Source organism: Vombatus ursinus, unplaced genomic scaffold (assembly GCF_900497805.2).
Source record: "Vombatus ursinus unplaced genomic scaffold, bare-nosed wombat genome assembly UNPS02009824.1, whole genome shotgun sequence".
In the NCBI taxonomy this organism is placed as follows: domain Eukaryota; kingdom Metazoa; phylum Chordata; class Mammalia; order Diprotodontia; family Vombatidae; genus Vombatus; species Vombatus ursinus.
In genome coordinates, this window is record NW_020949602.1 from 1,020,552 (window position 1) to 1,038,583 (window position 18,032).

At 48.9% G+C, this 18,032-nt stretch overlaps 1 protein-coding gene across 5 annotated transcripts in view; it reads right to left on the bottom strand.

Annotated features, from left to right (window-relative positions):
• SSBP3 (single stranded DNA binding protein 3) overlaps positions 1 to 18,032 on the bottom strand; it is a 161,461-nt gene that overhangs the window by 36,517 nt on the left and 106,912 nt on the right. For all 5 annotated transcript variants that reach the window (XM_027852773.1, XM_027852776.1, XM_027852777.1 and 2 more), the window contains exon 5: positions 6,696 to 6,785. In XM_027852773.1, the coding sequence (XP_027708574.1) occupies positions 6,696 to 6,785 (90 nt within the window). The remainder of the gene's footprint in view (positions 1 to 6,695; positions 6,786 to 18,032) is intronic.

An 18,032-nucleotide genomic window follows, 5' to 3' on the forward strand; every position in this document is an offset into this window, starting at 1 on the left:
TGTGTGTGTGTGTGTGTGTGTGTGTGTGTGTGTGTGTGTGTGTGTGTTTTTTCAGTCCTCCAGACAGCTCATGCTCTGTTTTTCTGGTCCTCTCCAGGGCCACTGCCACAAACTACACCATCTTCAATTCTGTGTATGCATACAAACATACATACATACATACATACATACACATATATAGAATACGTTGCCTCCCCCTGTTAGAATGTCAGCTCCCTGGGCGCAGGTACTGCTTCTGGTTTTTTTTGCCACTGTATCCCCAGCATGATCCCAAGCACATGGTAGGTGCTGAATAAATCATAAGATCATAGACATCTCCTCCACACCGATCCTATTAGAAAGGAGGAAATCGAGGCCCAGAGATGTTAGGTCCACTCCCAGGACTGCCTGGGTACTCGGTGGCTGAGCTGGGAGTCAGCTCCTGGTCTCCTGCCCACCCACACAGCCTTCTTTCCGCTGTAAGCCTCCTATGCCTCCTACGACTGAAAAGAGTGATCAGTTAGGGCCTGTGTGACCTCTCGCGGCCTCAGCTCTCTCCTCTGTGAAATGAAGTGGCTTGAGTCGATGACCTTTCCAGCAACGATCCCATGATTCTTCAGTCACTGTCCTTTTCCTGCTCATGACATTCACTACAATACTTGCAACAGACAACCTAGCTTCTTACTTGATGGAAAAGATGAGACATCTGGCCTATGAGCCGCCCCCTCCGTCCCCCCAAACACCTCCCCCTCCATCACACATTTCCCGTGCCTTCCCTAGGGCTAATTCTTCTCTCTCTGCCCATGATCCCATTCCCCTCCTGTCTCTTCCAGAGGCTTACTCTGGCTAATCTGTCCCTCTTGGTGTCTCTGTCTTGTCTGTCTGTCTGTCTGACTCAAGCTTATGCCTCCTTTCCACAGGCTACCCCATCATGCCCAATGTAAAAAAAAAAAAAAAAAAAGGCTCATTTCCTTGACCTTGCTACTCCATCTGCTCCTGGCCCATCTCTCTCTTCCCCCAACTGCTAAACACTCAGAGAGTTTCCTAAAACTTAAGCTTCTTCCACTTTCTTAGTACCTAAAATCTCTTGCGGCTTGGTTTCCATTCCTCCCACACAGCAGGCAACAATGCCCTGCTTGTCATCCTACACCTCTGTTGCTCGATGCAGGTACCCTCCACCTCCTTCTGGAGTCTCTCCTTCATGTCAACACACTTGCCCGAGTCTTGGCTAGGTCTCCAGCCCCTCCAAGGACACCTCTGTTGTGAGGGATCCTACAAGACCCTGTTTTTTTTTTTTTTTGGCTAGGCAATGGAGTTAAATGACTTGCCCAGGGTCACACAGCTAGTAAGTGTCAAGTGTCTGAGGCCGAATTTGAACTCTGATGCTCCTGACTCCAGGGCCAGTGCTCTATCCACTGTGAAGGCCCTGTCTATTGGACTACTTGTCTCCTCTGGGCAGCTCCATCACCCCAATGGCTTCAGCCATGACCCCAATGTAGATGGTATCCCAAGTGTGTGCTCTCAAGCCCTGACCTCTCTCTGAGCTCCAGATCCACATCTACAGCTGCCTGCTGTAGGTCAGGCCCTCTCTATGTGGATGCCCCGCTGGTACCTCAACATGCCTAAAACTGAGCCCCCTCATGGGCTTCCTTTTTTCCTGACTTCTGTCCATGGTACCACCATTCACCATTACATAGTTCCTAACCCCCAGTTCTATTCTGAATCTGTCCAAAACGTATTTCATTCCACTGCCCATCATATCTGCTATGTGCCAGGTAACTGGAGTCCTGGTGTCCCACTAAACACAACATGACCTGGAACTTGACTAGATTGGGCTCTAAGGTCTCTTTAGCTCTAAACTGATTATCTAAGAACATAGAACAGGGGATGTCAGAGCTGGGAGGGGCCTTAGAACAGGGAGTGTCAGGGCTGGGAGGGACATTTCACACATCTTTTAAGCACCTATGTGCTCAAATGAAGTATAAGGGTACACGGATGCATACAAAGAAAGTAAAAACAGCCCTCACTGACAAAGAGCTGGGTTACAGTTTATGATTTATAGCTGTGCATTGTTGGGACAATTTAAGCCCCTCTTTGAGCCTCAGTTTCCTCATCTGCAAAATGTTGAGAACAATAAAGGCATGGGACATTCCACAAAGTTGTCATGAAGAGCAAAAGGGTTTGAAACCACAATTAACCATAGCCAAGAATTGCAGAATCACAGAATGTGAAAATCATAAGGAATCATAGTGGGTGATCATTTAGTCTAATGGAATTCTCACTATCATTTAAAACAGGCATGCACCTTGTGCCTCTGTTCCCGACTGCCAGAGGTCGGACAAATGACATGCCTTTTTAGGATCTCAGTTTCTCTCTCTGCAAAGTGAGGGAGTGAAATATGGTAGGTGTGAGCAGGCTGCAACCTCTAACACATAAACTCTAAATAAGCATTTATTAAGCACTTATTATGTACCAAGTGCCGTACCAATCACAGGAGACACAAATGAGCTAGCCATGGATGAGAGTTAGACAGGATGGGCTGCATTCTATGATGCTGGAAAAGGCTGCTTGCAAGGAGGGATTGTTTCATTCCTTTGCTTTGGACCCTCACTACCCAGTATGCAGTAGATGCTCCATAAATGCTTGCTGACCAATCAGTAAGATCATGGATCCATCTGTTTATCTCTAAGGCCTTTTGCAATTCAAAATTCTATGGTCCAGGTACTCCTGTGACTTCGTCCTTCATGTTATGAGAAGCAAAATGTTCTGTAAACTTTCCAGGGCTTTAAGATTATTCACTATTATTGTGATCATTATTTGGGTAAATGACACACCCCAGGAGAGGGGATGAAGAGAAGACGTTTCCAACAGGAGTCGAGTCTCCAGAGTAGTCCAAGAAGGTTTTTGGTGCTGAGTGCTCCTGGGGCTGGGGGTTGGACAGGGGGAGCGATGGAGTGATGGGGACAGCTGCTCTGACCTTCCCCAAGGAATCTCCCGAAGGCCACAGAGCCTCAGCTGGTGAAAGGACAGAGGGGGCCCTGCTCCATCCACAGCTCATGATTGGGGGGAGGGGAGATGGTCCTGATCTCATGCCCCCCACCCCTCCCTGGGAAGCGGATGGAGGAGGCTGGTCAAATCCAGCCAGCCTGCACCCAGCTGCAGCTAAGAACAGTGTAAAGCCCCTGGGAGAGAATGTCACCAGAGCCAGGAGGGGGAGAGTGGGAATTGTTAGCAGCAGATAAAAGTCGAGATAGCATCTCTGCTTCCGTTTCGACTCTCAGAAGCGCTCACTAAAAGATGAGCTTGTTTTAGGGTGGACAGCCAAGGTCTAATATGCCTATTATGACATGGTCACCTTCAGGAAATGGCCTTGTCAACCTCCATTTGACAACAGACAATGGCCTTTCCCTTCCCAACCCCGAAGGGACTCTAGCCTCAAACAGGCACCTCATGTAATAACTCAAAAAGACAAACTGACTGGGCATCGGAAGACCTGGATTTGAGCCTCTCTGGAGTATTATATATGGGACACTGGGAAAGTCCCTCTATCCCACTCAACCTCAGTTTCCTTATCTGTAAAATGAGTTCCATCTCCTTCAAGGAGTTGTTCTTACCTCCTCTGCAAAGACCATGATATAAATGTACCTTTCTGATTCCCTGTTTCAGAATGTAAGCTCCTTGAGGGCAAGGGCCACCTCATTTTTATATCTGTATTCCCCAGTGCCTAACACAGAAAAAAATGCTGGTGTTGGATTTGTCCAGTTGAATTCCTTAATGTAATGCGGCAGAAAGAGCATTGGGTTCAAATCTCACTCAGTTCTTCTGCTTGTGTGATCTTGGAAAAGTCACTTCAGTTAGTCAATAAGCACTTATTAAGCACCTACTCTATGTCGGCACCCTGCTAAGTACTGAGGATACAAAAAGAGGCAAAATACAGTCTCTGCCCTCAAGGAGCTTACAATTAAATAGGGGAGACAACCAGCAAACAAATATGTACAAACGAGCGATATACTGGATAAATAGGAAATAATTAACAAAGGTTAATTATCAGGATAAAAAGGAAATAATTAACAGAGGCACTGGAATTAACAGGGGTTGGGGAAGGCTTCCTGTAAAAGATGGGAGTTAAAGGAAGCCAAGGAAGGCATTAGGAGGTGATGAGGAAGGAGAATGTTCTAAGCACGGGGAACAGACTGAGGAAATACCCAGAGCCAAGAGATGGAGTATCATTTTCAGTGTCAATGGATCAGAGTATACACATGGATTTATGTGTAGAGGAATTATGGAAGGAGGAGGGAGGATTGTGTTATGAAAGACTTTTCGTAACGGAGGAGGATTATCTTTGCTCTTGGTGGCTAAGAGGGTAACACCGTAGTTTACTGAGTAGGGGGTGACATGGTGAGCTCTGGGCTTTAGGAAAATCACTTTGAGTGGAGGATGGACTGGAGTGGGGACACCCACCAGTAGCTACTGCAGTAATTGAGGCATGAAGTGCTGAGGGTCTGTACCAGGGTGGGGGTACGGTAAGAGGAGAGAAGTAATAGAGGTGAAATTGAGAAGAAATGTATAGAAGTGAAATTGGCAAAAGATGCTACAGAGGTGAAATCTATGAGAAATGTCACAGAGATGAAACTGATGAAAGATGGTACCCAGGTGAAACTGACAAGAGATGCTGCACAGGTGAGACCCACAGGCCTTGGCTACAGCTTAGAAACTGAGTGAGAGACAGTGAAAAGTCATCCTAGATTGGGAACCTGAGGGACTGTGGGGTGGTGCTGCCCTCTACAGTAATGGGGAAGTTTGGAAGGGGGGAGGGTTTGGAGTAAAGATAATGAGTTCAGTTTTAGACATGTTGAGTTTAAGACATCTACTGGACACACAGTTCAAGATGTCACCATTTCTAGAGTCAGTTTTCTCCTCTATAAAAATAAGGGGGTTGTATGAGGTGGTTTTGGAGGTCCCCCCACCCCACTGCCAATCCCAATCTCTATAATCTTTAGTTATGGATTCCTAATCTGGCGTCAGGTTTCAAAATGATATTTCAATAACTGTATATCAATAAAATTGGTTTCCTTTATGCTCCTACATTTTATTTTATGCATTTAAAAGCATAGTTCTGAAAAGGGGTCCCTGGATTCCACCAGACAACTGAAGGGGACCAGGACATACAAAAGATGAAGAAATTCTGGGCTAAGCTCCTTTTCTCTCCTCTTGTGAACAGCATTAGGTCTCATGAAAGAAACACTGATCCACCATCCACTATGACCCAGGCTAAAGGAGAAATGGCAGACTGAACAAGACACAGTCTCTGCCTTCAAACAGCTGATAATCCATCAGGGACAGATCAGAAGTGTAGGTCCATAAGAAAGGACAACATGAATTCTAGGAAATGAAAAGTGTTATGAGAAAGGATTTGGGGGATGGGGGAGGAGTGGGGACCAGGGATAGCATTGGAAAGGAGGTGGCAGCTGTGGGAAATGGGCAAGGAGGGACAGGTAAGCTGGGGCAAGGCATGGGAATGAGAAATTTGACTGTTCTTATGCAGTGAGGTCCCTGGCCACCTATCAACTGACCTTGGCTGGAGGCAGCTGAGAGGTGAGATGAGGAAAAGAATTCTGGTACTTCAAACAGGGGAGGATCGGGGAGGAGCCCAAACATGACCCTAACAATGGCCAAACTTAGGCAGAAAGAAGAATCCTAGCCCAGTGTTGCTAAAGACCACCTGCTAGAGCTGAAACTTGGCAGGGAAGCAACAAACCCATCTCTCTCGACGAGTGAGTGCCATGGGAAGCATTCAGGGACACAGCTTAAGTGTCCGGAAACTTCCCGTGGTTAACAGCTCACCCTTGCAGACCCAGAGCCCCAAGATCTCTCAGGGAAATTCAAGACATGCTACATTTCATGAATCTTTGAAATGTCCATCTGAGGATGGCTCGTTATGGCCTTATCCATTAGGAGCTCTTAGAGCTCGTGTTGCTGTGCCTGCAAATGGACTGATTACTCTGTGTGGAGGCAAGAGAAAAGAGAAGAGGATGGGGAGGGGAGAGAGCCCTCCAGATCAAAACAGGACCACTGCGATGAGAAAAATCCCTCTAAGAAATCCCAATAAGGCACTGTCAACAAGACCCAGGGCCCCCGACCCAGGCAAAGACTGTTTCTGCCTGTGGCTGAGAGCCTCAGCAACTGTTTGTCAAACACTTTCTGTGATTACAGTTGGAAAAAATTGAGTGGTTAACCAGAGGGAAAAGATTTCAGGCCCCAACCCTGCCAGCACCCAGCTGTTTGTATTGGGCTGTTTGCTCGGGCCAGGAAAACCAGAAGGTGACGACAACGAAAAAGAAAATGCCAAAAGATGTACAACATCCACCTTAGTGAAAATGGTTCACATTAACTCCAAGGGAAATGATACCCAGCACACAAAGGGAGCTAAACCAATCAAAATTCTAAGCCAACTTATCAGGAAAAAGCCAACTCAGCAGTGAGGACACACTGAAATGGCAGGGAATTTAATTAAAAAAAAAATTTTTTTTGGCGGGGGCAGTGGGTGGGTAGGAAGCAATAGGAGGGTAAGAGAGTTTGAACCAAGTGTCACATCAACAGTATTTAGACCATGGCAAACTGAGCTAGCCACAAAACCCCACCCAGCCCACCTTCCACACTCCACTCAGCTGCTTGGTCCGGGGAAGGAAGGGAGATGCCCAAAGGCTCAGGCCTACCTGAAAGAAGCCTGGAGGGATGGGGCCCCCAGGCATGCCATCATTGGGCGGGATATTGCCCAGCACAGGGCTTGGGGCCGCAGCTGCACTCTGTGAAGACAAAAAAAAAGAGGGCAAGGTTAGAAACTGTAATCTAGGACTGCTGGGGTGAGGGGGGATGGAGGGGGCAACGCTGTGCCCACTCTCCTAGACTGCATTGTGACTCAGTTCAATTCAACACTTCACCTACAGACTAGGCTGGGTGCTCCCTTTAAGAAACCACCGCTACTTCACATGAGACAATACTGGGTTTTAGAAGTGTGAAGTGCCCTACCCAGTCATATACGTCAGAGCAGGAGTTTGAACCCAGGTTTCTTAGAATGGTGCTTTCCTCATTTCCTTAGACTGGTGGATACAATACCATAAGCACTCTGAGGGCAGAGACTACACTGATCATTTTCCTACCAATGTATGTACCAAAGTATCAAAATAATTTTAAGCTTAAAGCTGCACAAAGACTTTTGGGACACCAGGGGGATCACACACAGGAAGGCTGTAATTGATGTCTGATCATTTGAGGTTCTCTAACTCCCAGGTTTTAAATCCTCTCTTTCTAGACACGCATGAGTGTGTGCACGCACATACACACACACGTATATGCCCCACTCCTGTGTCCTCTCATATCCACATGGCATCTGTCATATTAGTCACAGGAGGACACCCACAAATCTGCTCCAATCAAGAACTTAAAAAAACCATTCTCTCTATGAAAGAAAAAGAACAAAATGTTCAAATGCCCAGAAATATCCCTGTCCTGACACACGGGTGTTACAAAGAATCTGCAAAGAGCTGAATGCAACCTTAGGATGTATAAATGTTGGAAACTGGAGCAGAGGATGTCAGAGCTGGGCGGGCTCTTAGAACAGAGGATGTTAGAGCTGGGAGGGAGCTTAGAGCAGTGGATGTCAGAGCTGGGAGGGAGCTTAGAACAGAGGATGTTAGAGCTGGGAGGGAGCTTAGAACAATGAATGTCAGGGCTGGGAGGGAGCTTAGAATAGTGGATGTCAGAGTTGGGAGGGACCTTAAAACACAGAATGTTGAAACTAGGTCAAAATAGAAACCACTGAGCCCACTGCTCATGTTTTACACCAACCCATACTTGGACACAGAAAGGTGAAGGGCCTTGCCCAAAGTTCCATGAACAAGGCTGAGAGAAAAGCCATTGCTTAAATCTAGGTCCCTGATCCCCAGCCCCCAGGCTCTTTCCAGGGGACCCCCACAAAGGCTCCCTAACATGATAATGCTGCTGAACTGCCCTCCCTCTCCAACCCAGCACTGGCCACAGGGGTTGGCAGCTAGGCCTCAGGCCCCTGTCCATACTGGAGCTGAGCTCTGCTGACAGGCGGCCTGGGGGGAAGATGGAGGGGAGTGGGGAGCGCCAATGGTACCCATTAGCAGGCAGCCAGAGGAGCCGGGCCTGTTTGCTTTGTTTGTTTGCGGTCGCGGCTTCTGTGAAAATGCTCCTTCATGTAATTTATTACTAATAATTACGTCTTGGCAGGGAGTGGAGGACTTTAAAATGTGTGTCTGCGTGTGTATGGGGGGTGGGAGTGGGGGAAGGCAAAGAAGCCACGGAGTCTGCCGAGCAGGGGCAGGATGGAGAGAAGAGGCTCCCCGTTCTCAGTGAGAGAACACTCCACCATGAGCCTCCCGGGAGGTCGGCGTTCTCCAGCCCTTTCCCAGAATTCCCAGCATTCCATGGAAGCCCCACAATCTGTGAGGAAGTGGGTTCGAGATAGTGGAGAGAGCAGCCTGAGGTTCAAATCCCGCTTCTGACATCAACAGTCTCCGGGATCAGCAGAGACGTGAAATTCCAAGGCTGAGAAATGACTTGTCTGGCAGGGTTCGAGAGGTCAGCAAACCAGCACCGATGACCACCTCTGAGCCCTTGAAAGGCCGTCGTGTGGGAAAGACAAGCCCTCTTCTGCTTGGTCCCAAGGGACAGAAGTGGCAGCAATGTGGGTGTGTGCGTGAGGGGTGTTTGCAAAGAGGCCTGTGTAAGCTGGACGTGGAGAACAAACACCTTTGAGTGCCACCCCAAAGTGGAACGGGCTGCCTTGACAGGGGGAGCTCAGTGGTGGTCTTTAAGCCAAGATGGATGAACTGCTGGTGGGAGAGCATGCCATCCATCTCTCAGGAGCCTCGATTCCCTTGTTTCATGAGGTCTGAGCCTTCTCCTTCCAAAGGGGCCGGCAGCCCCACAAGTGTTGGGGTGAGGGAGAGAAGGAGGGATGCTTCATTCTGAAACTCACGGGCAGGCCCGGAGTCCTAGGGCACCACACGGCCACAGGACGGGAGCAGCAGCTGCTCGCCGGCGGCAGAGGAGGCAGAAGCTGGGGCCATCCAGAATCCAGGAGCCCTGGAACTGGACATGTGCTTTGTTTGTGCGGGACATGGGTTTATTTTTAGAGCCGGGAGGAACCTAAGCCCTACCATTTAGTGAGCCCAATTCCTTCATTTAAAACTGAGGCCCAGCTAGAAGGAGCTTGTGCAAGGCCGAGAGATCTCAGAGTCCAACCCTCTCATTTAGAAGATGAAGAAAGCATAGGGCACTGCAAAGATGGCTGGATTAGAGTCAAAGATCCTGGGTTTAAATCCTGGGTCTGCCACTGACTCCTGTGATCGATTGGTAGGGTCCACAGTCACAAAGTGACTAGGCAAATGACAGGGCTAGGATCTCTTTATCTCCCCCAACCCAAGGCCTTGGTTCTGTGCCCTGAAGCCAAGGCAGCCAGGCAGCTGGAGGGAGCACTGGGTCTGGAGTCAGGAAGACCTGAATTCAAATCTGCCTCAGGGACTCACCAGCTCTGTGATTCTGGGCAAAGTGCTTCACTTCTGTGCCCCATCTTACTCATATGGAAAACAGGGATATCGCCTAGGGTTAGTGGACGGATCAAATTAAGTAACATATGCAAAATGTTTTGCAAATCTTCGAAGCACTCCATCAACCACTGGATATTATTAGCACTGCGCTGCTTATGCTGGGAGAGGTAGAATGGTCCCGGGAGGGACCTCTTTGTCCTTGCATTCCCCTATAGGCCGGGCGACCAGTGTTTGTTGAATGAATAAAGCAGAAGAAATAGTCAAGTTGTCACAAAGCACTGGCCTAGAAGAGGCGGGAAGCTCAGGGAGGTGGGAATGAGGGCATCTCGGTCACTTCGGCTCACCAGGCTGGGTACGGGGCAGGAAAGGAGAAAGAGGCGGGAAGAGTCAGTTTCGCCCGAGCTTGTGGTCACACGAGTTGGGAGAGCCAGCGTTCAGGCTGGCTAGCTGCGGCTTGGTGACCTCGAGCAATTCAGGTAACCCTGCTGGGATTGAGGAGTCCCTCCGCAGCGGCTGCTGTGAGGACCACCTCCAAGAGTCTGAAGGGATGGCCCCTGGAAGAGGGATGCCGCTTGTTCTGTCGGGCCCCAGAGGGGGCGTGGGGCTGGGAGCCCCAGACAGGCCAACGGAGGCTTGACAGAAGGAGAAACTTCCAAGTGGGAGAAGTATCCACAAGTGAAATGGGTCGCCTTGGGAGGATCAAAGTCCATATCACTGAGGGTCTCACCTGTCTGACAGGCCACAGAGCAGCCACCTTGTTCAGACACAGGCTCTCAATGTGACTTTCAAGTGAGATAGATGCCCTGCTGGGTTTTCCTTCGGGTGGAAAGCGACAGCGGCAGGATTGGAACCCAAGCTGCAGTATTACAGTTTGAGATTTAAGTGACCTCAGAAGCCTTCTGGTGGAGGCCTAGGGAGGTGCGATTTGCTCAGACTCACACAGGTAGCAAATGTCAGAGGTGGAAGGAACATTTGGGACCATCCCGTCCAACCCTCTCCACTTGCTCAGAAAAGGAATCTGATATCCAGGGTGTTTAGATGACCCTCCCAAGGTCACATATGTACTAAGTGACAGAAGGGCGCTTCAAACCCAGGGCGTCTGAGTCCAGGGCCATTTGACTCCTGATTGCCTGAAGGATCCTGAAAAAAAGTCAATGCCAAGAGTCTGGATGGGGACCACGTGACTCCAGAGGTGCCTCCGGCCCTGAGGTTTGATAACACGCCAAACCCTGGACAGTGGGGTGGAAGGACCCTTGAGAGCGCCCAGTCAGAAGAGGCGACTTGAGCTGACCCACATCACCCAGGCAGTAAGTGACCCAGCCAGGATTTGAATCTGGCTCCAAATCAGTGCCCAGCCCACTATTATAGTGCTTTACCTAAGTTATCTGATCTGGCCCTCACCATAATGCCGGGAGGAAAGGGCTGTCATGTCCCCATAGTACAGATGAGGCAGACAGAGGTCCCAGAGGGGGCAGAGATGGGATGCGATGCCTCGGGGACCTCAGATTCCTTCTGCTTTGCTAATAGGCTGCTCAGCTCCATCCCAAAGTCTGGAATGGACCACAAGGCCATGACGGCCTTCTCCCTCCTGCAGAGAATACACCATGAAGCGCTATGGAAACTCAAGAGCGCCACAGGAACCCAAGGTTATGATGTTTTCAATAGGGCCAATGAAATGCAACCTCGTCTGGCCCGCAGAGAGGCCTCCTCACGAGGGCCTGGCTGGTAGGGACAGACATTCCAGTGGGGCACCATGCGTATCGACGTCTAGCACAAGATGGAACTGGGAGAAAAAGACACGTCTCCCTAGAATGGCTGGCTCCCCGCCTACAGAGAGCATGTTTACTTTCTTCTCTTCCTTCTAAATAAAGAAGCCTTCCACACAGGGTCAGGACGTGAGTCTGTGTCTAAGGAGAGGAGCGTCTTTAAGGGAGCTGGCCTCTACCGGGGGGAGTTCAGTGTCACACAAACATGCTGGCATCCGCCTGCCTCTTGGTCCGAGCTGCTTCCTCGGCCTGGCGTGCCCTCTCTCTGGCCAGAAGCCCCCGACCTGCCCCCTGGTTGTGCTCATCCACACTTTCCAAGGGTCTGGAGAAGGGGCTGGGGTGAAGGGTGGTGGGTCAGAGATTTTTAGCCAAAAAGATCTCCCCCAAAATTACCTAGAAAATACACAAATTCCCAGGATGCTAATTTAATTAATGCCAGTTGAATGAGGAGATGAGGGTGGCCCATCTGGCTCAATCGGTGGGCTGGGTGACCAGCGACTGGGCAGTGCCTGGATCCACTGAGCTCGTATCCTAATTCGAGCACAGCAGCTGCCTAAGCTGTTCCGGAGGAGGGGGGACATCCCACAGCTAATTCCAATGGTGACCAGCAATGCCAACCGATTCCTAACAAAGTCGTCTCCTCTGCTAATTCAAGTGCTTGTACTCGATGAGTTCTACAGACACCTTCACTGACTCCTGACTCCTACATGGGATATTTAGAGCTGCCTCAGGCTGGGTGACAGCGCTGGATCATTCTTGCTTTTGACCGGCTCCGGCCTTCAGCTTCCTCCTCTCTAAAATGGGGATATAACATTATTCAATTCCACCCCCACCGCGCTAGCATTACTGATGAGAAAAGTGCTGTCTAAGCCTCAGGCACTATGTAAATGTGGGCTGTCTACACCTAGGGATATACTAAAGGTGACGTCATAGACAAATGGGAGTCCGGTTCAGACTTATACACACAGGTATCTACACTGTACCTGGGGCGATCACAGCCCTTTTCCAACCCTCTAGGCTTGCTGGCCAGTCCAGGTTTAGCATCTGACCCAGGCTCCTTAGAATATTGATTCATATTTTTGGAGGGAAAGCAAACAGGGTCCTATCACAGATCTGGAAGAGCCCCTAGACATCATGGGATGTGATACCGTTATCACGCATTGCAAAACTGTATGGAGCAATGACAGGCTTCCAACATCTGGAAGCAATGACTAGATGCCGACTGAGGTTCTTCAGAACCCAGGGTTGGGGTTGGCCTCAAGCCTCCGATTCCACAGTCCGTCGGGTCAATGATGGTCTGGTCCAACTCTCCTTTGGACAAGCTCCCATCCACCCTGCCTGGCCTCCCCTCCCTCCCAGCCTCTTCTGCCTGGATTCCTGCCCATTTTTTGAAGACAGACCAAAATGGCGCCAGAAGGCAGCATCGCGATCGCTGAATAAAGCGCTAAGAAGCCTGCCCCTCAATCTCGGTTCTTTCTGTACCTCCCACAGGATCCTCAAATATTCATTTGGAGGGGCGACTCTTTGAGATGCTCCCCACTCCCCAACACAGCCCTGTCTCCCCTCTCCGCACCTTTGCCCAGGCCATCTCCAAGCCTGGAATGCACCCCTCACTCATGCCCACCTCATGGCCTCCCTCTCCTTCCTCAAGATGCAGCTGAAGCCCCATCAGGAAGCCTCTCTGGTCCCCGGCCACCAACCCCAAGAAACCCGGCGTTTATTTGTTGACACTTATCTACATACTGGCAGTTTATTTAGAGTGTGAATTCCTGGAGAAGAAAGGCTTTCTTCTTTGCTTTTGCATTCCAGTGACCAGTACATAGTAGGCACTTTACCTGATCTACACTGGAGCCCTTTAGGGTAGAATTATTTAATTACTTTGTACACAACAATGATTTTGACAAGGGCGAAAAGGAATAAGGATTTACATAACACCTACTACGTGCCAGGCACTGAACTAAGTGCTTTACAAATATCACCTTGTTTGATCCTCACAACAACCCTGGCCCTAGGTGTGCCAATGCAGAGAAGGGGCCAACCCACACTGGTGGAGAGACGTTCCTCATCTGGGACATTCTCTATACTAATGACCTCACACGTGTGGGGCTCATCTTCCTTCCCGAATGACTAACAATGACCATCAGACCGTAAGCTTTGTGAGGGCAGAAATGTGTTTATCTCAACTTGGTTCATCCCCTCAGTCCAAAGCAAAGTAAAAAACACAGAGCAGGATGGCTATCATTAGCTGTGGGATTCTGGGCAAGTCACTTGACCTTAGCCTCAGTTTCCTCATTTGTAAAATGGAAGTAATGATGCTGGTAGCAAGGATACAAAATGTGTAAAGCACACTGTGATCATGAAACCACCAAATAAATAAATAACAGGTTTTTTTTGGATTGGAGCATCATTTCATTTGTCCAATGAACTCATAAATTTTCCAAAGCAAGTTGCCTCACCTTTTTTGTATTTTTATAGTATCTTACGGAGAGATGCCCAAGGGACAAAGAGGTTAAAAGACTCGTCCAGGGTCGTCCAGCCATATTTGTCCAGACTCAGGACTCCCTGACTTTGAGGCTAGTTTCCGAGGCTCTAAACCAGGCTGCCTCTGATAGTTGCTGTTGCTATTATTATTGTTAATGGTTGAATTGTCTCCAGTTAAGCCCCTAACTTTGCCCCCCACAAGCCCTGTTGCCAAGAACCAGCCTTGGCTCAAAAGCGGGTGACGAGCTTTTAAGTCTCCCCCTTTTCAGATGAGGACAGAGGGACTGGGAGGGATAGGGAGCGGGCCCCTTCAAGTTCAAAGTTAGGGAGCCCAACCCACCCACCCACTCACGCTTGTTTTGCAAGGCTCCCAAGGGAACACAGGACCACTCCCACCGGCAAACCACCGCAGAGCCCGCCCTCAGTGCTGCCTTCCCTCATGTGCCTCTGGGAAGCCTGAGCCAGAGAAGAGGAACCAGCCTGGCCAAACCCGCTGGCATAACTTAGGAGGTTCTCCCCTACTACCTCTTCCTCTCGCCCCACCCGAAACACTCAGGTTTTGGCTTGTAACACCCTGGTCCCACGTGAGAAGCTACCAGCAGCCCAGAATTCAACATCAAAGCTGGCACAGGCTGTGTGAGCTGAGGCCCAGAGGGGGGTGTGTGTGTGTGTGTGCATGCGAGTGAGAGAGAAAGAGAGAAAGAGAGAAAGAGAGAAAGAGAGAGAGAGAGAGAGAGAGAGAGAGAGAGAGAGAGAGAGAGAGAGAGAGAGAGAGAGAAAATAAAGAGATCCCCAAGAGAGAGAAAGAACATGTCAGGGAGGAGTGCATATCGTGGGCCAAGGAATTCCACTTCTGAGAGTTGGAGAAAAGCCCATTTGCCCTCTGCCTGAGAAAGGCTCTAAGACCCCTAGGTTTCTGTAGCCAGAACACTTCTCTGTAGCTGGGATTCCAACTTTGTCATTACTCTCTTTGTAATCTCAGGCCAATTCACTTTCTCCTGTTTTGGCCTCAGTTTCCAACTCTGTAAAATTAAGGTGGTTCTTTCCGTCCTGTGATCCCATCAAATCTCAGCAGAAGGGAAGAATAAGAGAAAAAGGATAGAGCCAGTGAGGTCTGGCGGAAGGCACGCAAGCTTTGTGGCAGGAGGACCTGGGGTCAAACATCAGCATTTCTACTTAATAAATAACTCTGAAACTTGGAGCAAGGCCTTCTCTGGGCCCGATTTTCTCTCTGATAAAATGAGGGGGCCAGATGGGATGATCTCCAAGGTCAAACTCTCACTCGCTCACCTGATCCTGGGGAAAATGGCAGGGGAAGAAGGGAGATTTGCTTCAAGAGCACAGGACAAAAACATGCCCCGATGAGAAGGGGACACCCTGTTTAAGAATACTCTGCTGGGCTCCAGAGCAGTAGTTACAAAGAAGCCACAATCCTGGAGACGGAATGATTAAGAACTATTCCAAAGCAAGGGGGTGGGAGTGTGTGCCCACCCCCTGCAGCTCCAGGATCTAGCAGGAGAAAGTCTTTGCACCAAACATCTATGACAAGGGCCCCCATCAAAGATAAACAGGAAACTGACACCAATATGCATGATAAGAAGCCAAAGGATGGGGAAGAAAAGCTTTTTAAATGAAAAACGAACTATTACCAACCATATGCAAGACTGCGCTGAATCACTAATGAGAAGAGAAACAGATCAGAGCAAATGTGAGATTTTACCTCGCACTCAGCAAATTGCCACAGGATGAGAAAAGAGGGGGGCCTCCAGTGCTGGAGGGGAGCAGTGTTGGGGGAGTTCTAAGTTCATCCAACCGTCATGGAATGAAGCTAAGACAGGGACTGAAATGACCCTACCCTTGGAACCAGAGGTCCTATTCCTAGGGGATGGGAAGAGAATAAGCATTTATCTAGCGCCCACTGTATGATAGACACTATCCTAAATGCTTTCACAAATATTATCTCATTGGATACTAGGCATATCCCAAGGCAGTCTCATGTTTACCAAATATTTATAGGAGCAAAAAACATGAAATAATGTAAATGCCCATTGACTGGGAAATTGATCAACAAATCATGGTGGGTGAACAGAACAGAATTTAACTCCTTAGAAACTCGGGGGGGGGGGACGCCTTAGATGCACCAACACAAACAGAAAGGACAACAATTACAAAAAAGATGGTGACCATGGATAGAAAACAAGGTCTCCTCTTCCTAGCAGCCCTTCTGTGGTACCAAGAACTAGAAAACAGCTTCTCCCTCCATTTTAACCTTGGTCCAGGGAAAACATGACTTGGTCATATTCACACCAAGGGTTAGCGGTAACCTAGTTCCTGGGATCCCTGGCCCAGGGCTAACTCATCATATCAATGCACGGAATGACGGATCAATTAATACTTTGATTCCTTCATTCAGTGATATGCATTCAATATGTAAGATGTATGGTAGTACAAGGTGAAGCCCTCCAAGAGACAAGAGGGTCATTTGAAAAGAACAAGAATAATCACAGTAACATTTAATTAGCACTTTTGGCAAAGTGTGTTACAAATAATGTCACATTTAATCTTCGCAACACTAGAAGACAGAACTATTATTAGCCTCATCTGATCAATGAAGGAAATGAGGGTCAATGACTTGTCCAGGGTCACACGACTATTTGAACACAGGTCTTGCTGACTCCAGGTGGAATGTTCTATCTACCAAGCCACCTAGCTAACTAATTAAAGGTCACGAATGGGGAAAATCTCAAATGTTCCCCCACTGAACTGCATTGGACTGCAATGCTCCGCATGGACTCTTATCAAACCCCAGTATTTGTCGACCCATTCTTCAAAGTCCAGGCTAAAACCATGGTTTAAGCTCTTAGAATGTGCGATCTAGGGGGTCCCTTAACATACAGAACAAAAACTATCAGGACTAGGTGGGACCTTAGATAAGAGATCACAGACTCATAATTCTAGACCTGGAAGGAACCCCAGAGGCGATCTGGGCCAACCCCCTCATTGTACTGGGACACACGCCGACAAAAGAGTCATGGATTCCGGAAGGGATCAGATACATTCCCACAGGATGGAATTATGAATTACCTCAGTAATGAAAGAAAGCAAGGGCTGCAGGGGGCACAGTTAAGGATGGCAGATGGAAAGACAATCCAATACTAACTCCTGCCACACAAACTTTTTCTTAGTAACTCTGGCCTGGGCCGTCACAAGGCCTGTTTATTCCTTCCCTCCCCAGGCACACAGAAGGGACCTGCATGCAGGATTCTAGTTCATTCCTTTCCGGCAGCAGTCAACAGGCTTGACCAGGGAGTATGCCAGTAACAGAGAGCAAATTAAATCAATTTCTCTCTCTCTCTCTCTCTCTCTCTCTCTCTCTCTCTCTCTCTCCCCCCATTCTGCCTCACAAACACATCTGTAAAAATCCAGGTGAAGCTCTGAATGGCTCCAGCTGTTTAGAATCAGAAATTAAGTGACTAAAGGACCCAGAGATGGTAGGAATCAGTTCATCTGTCTTCAAGTCCCCAGGGTCTGGGATTGTGGCACGTAGAAGGTGCTAACTGGTTTTGGTGGAATTAAGGTTTCTCCTAGCTCTGATCAATCCTTTCTCCTGACTTGGTTAATGAGCCCCAACCTTCCCTCTTTGCCACCCAGGCCAGAAAAAACTGCTGAGCTGGGGAGCAAGGAAACAGACACACGTGGCTGGTCCAGAGACAGGAGGACTGAAGCCAACTACCGGGCTGGGGGAACCCCAAAAAGTTCCACTTTTTCTCTGGGCTCCATGGCACACACAGAAGTCAGATGACTGGACTAGGGTCACACAGCTAGCAAGTGGCCAAGGTGGGATTTGAACTCAGGTCAAGGTGATAGGTAGTGCCCTTCTTCTCTCTGCCACACCAAGGTGAGGATGCCACGGTCAAGTGAGGTAATATCTGAAAAGTGCTTCAGGAATCTTAAACGCTAACTGATCTGCTGGGTCAACTCATAGCTATGCGTCACTGGATGAGAGAATGAGATATAGAGCTCAAAGGGACCTGAGAGACCAGCTACCCAAACCTCAGTGTTTTATAGATGAAGAAACTGAGGCCCAGAAGGGAAGGAACTGTTAGAGCCCCTTGGGGACAGGGCCTTGGGTAGGAGCCTGGTGTTGGTTGAATAGATAACTTTCTTGGAGGGTGTGGGGGGTGTGTGTGTGTGTGTGTGTGTGTGTGTGTGTGTGTGTGTGTGTGTG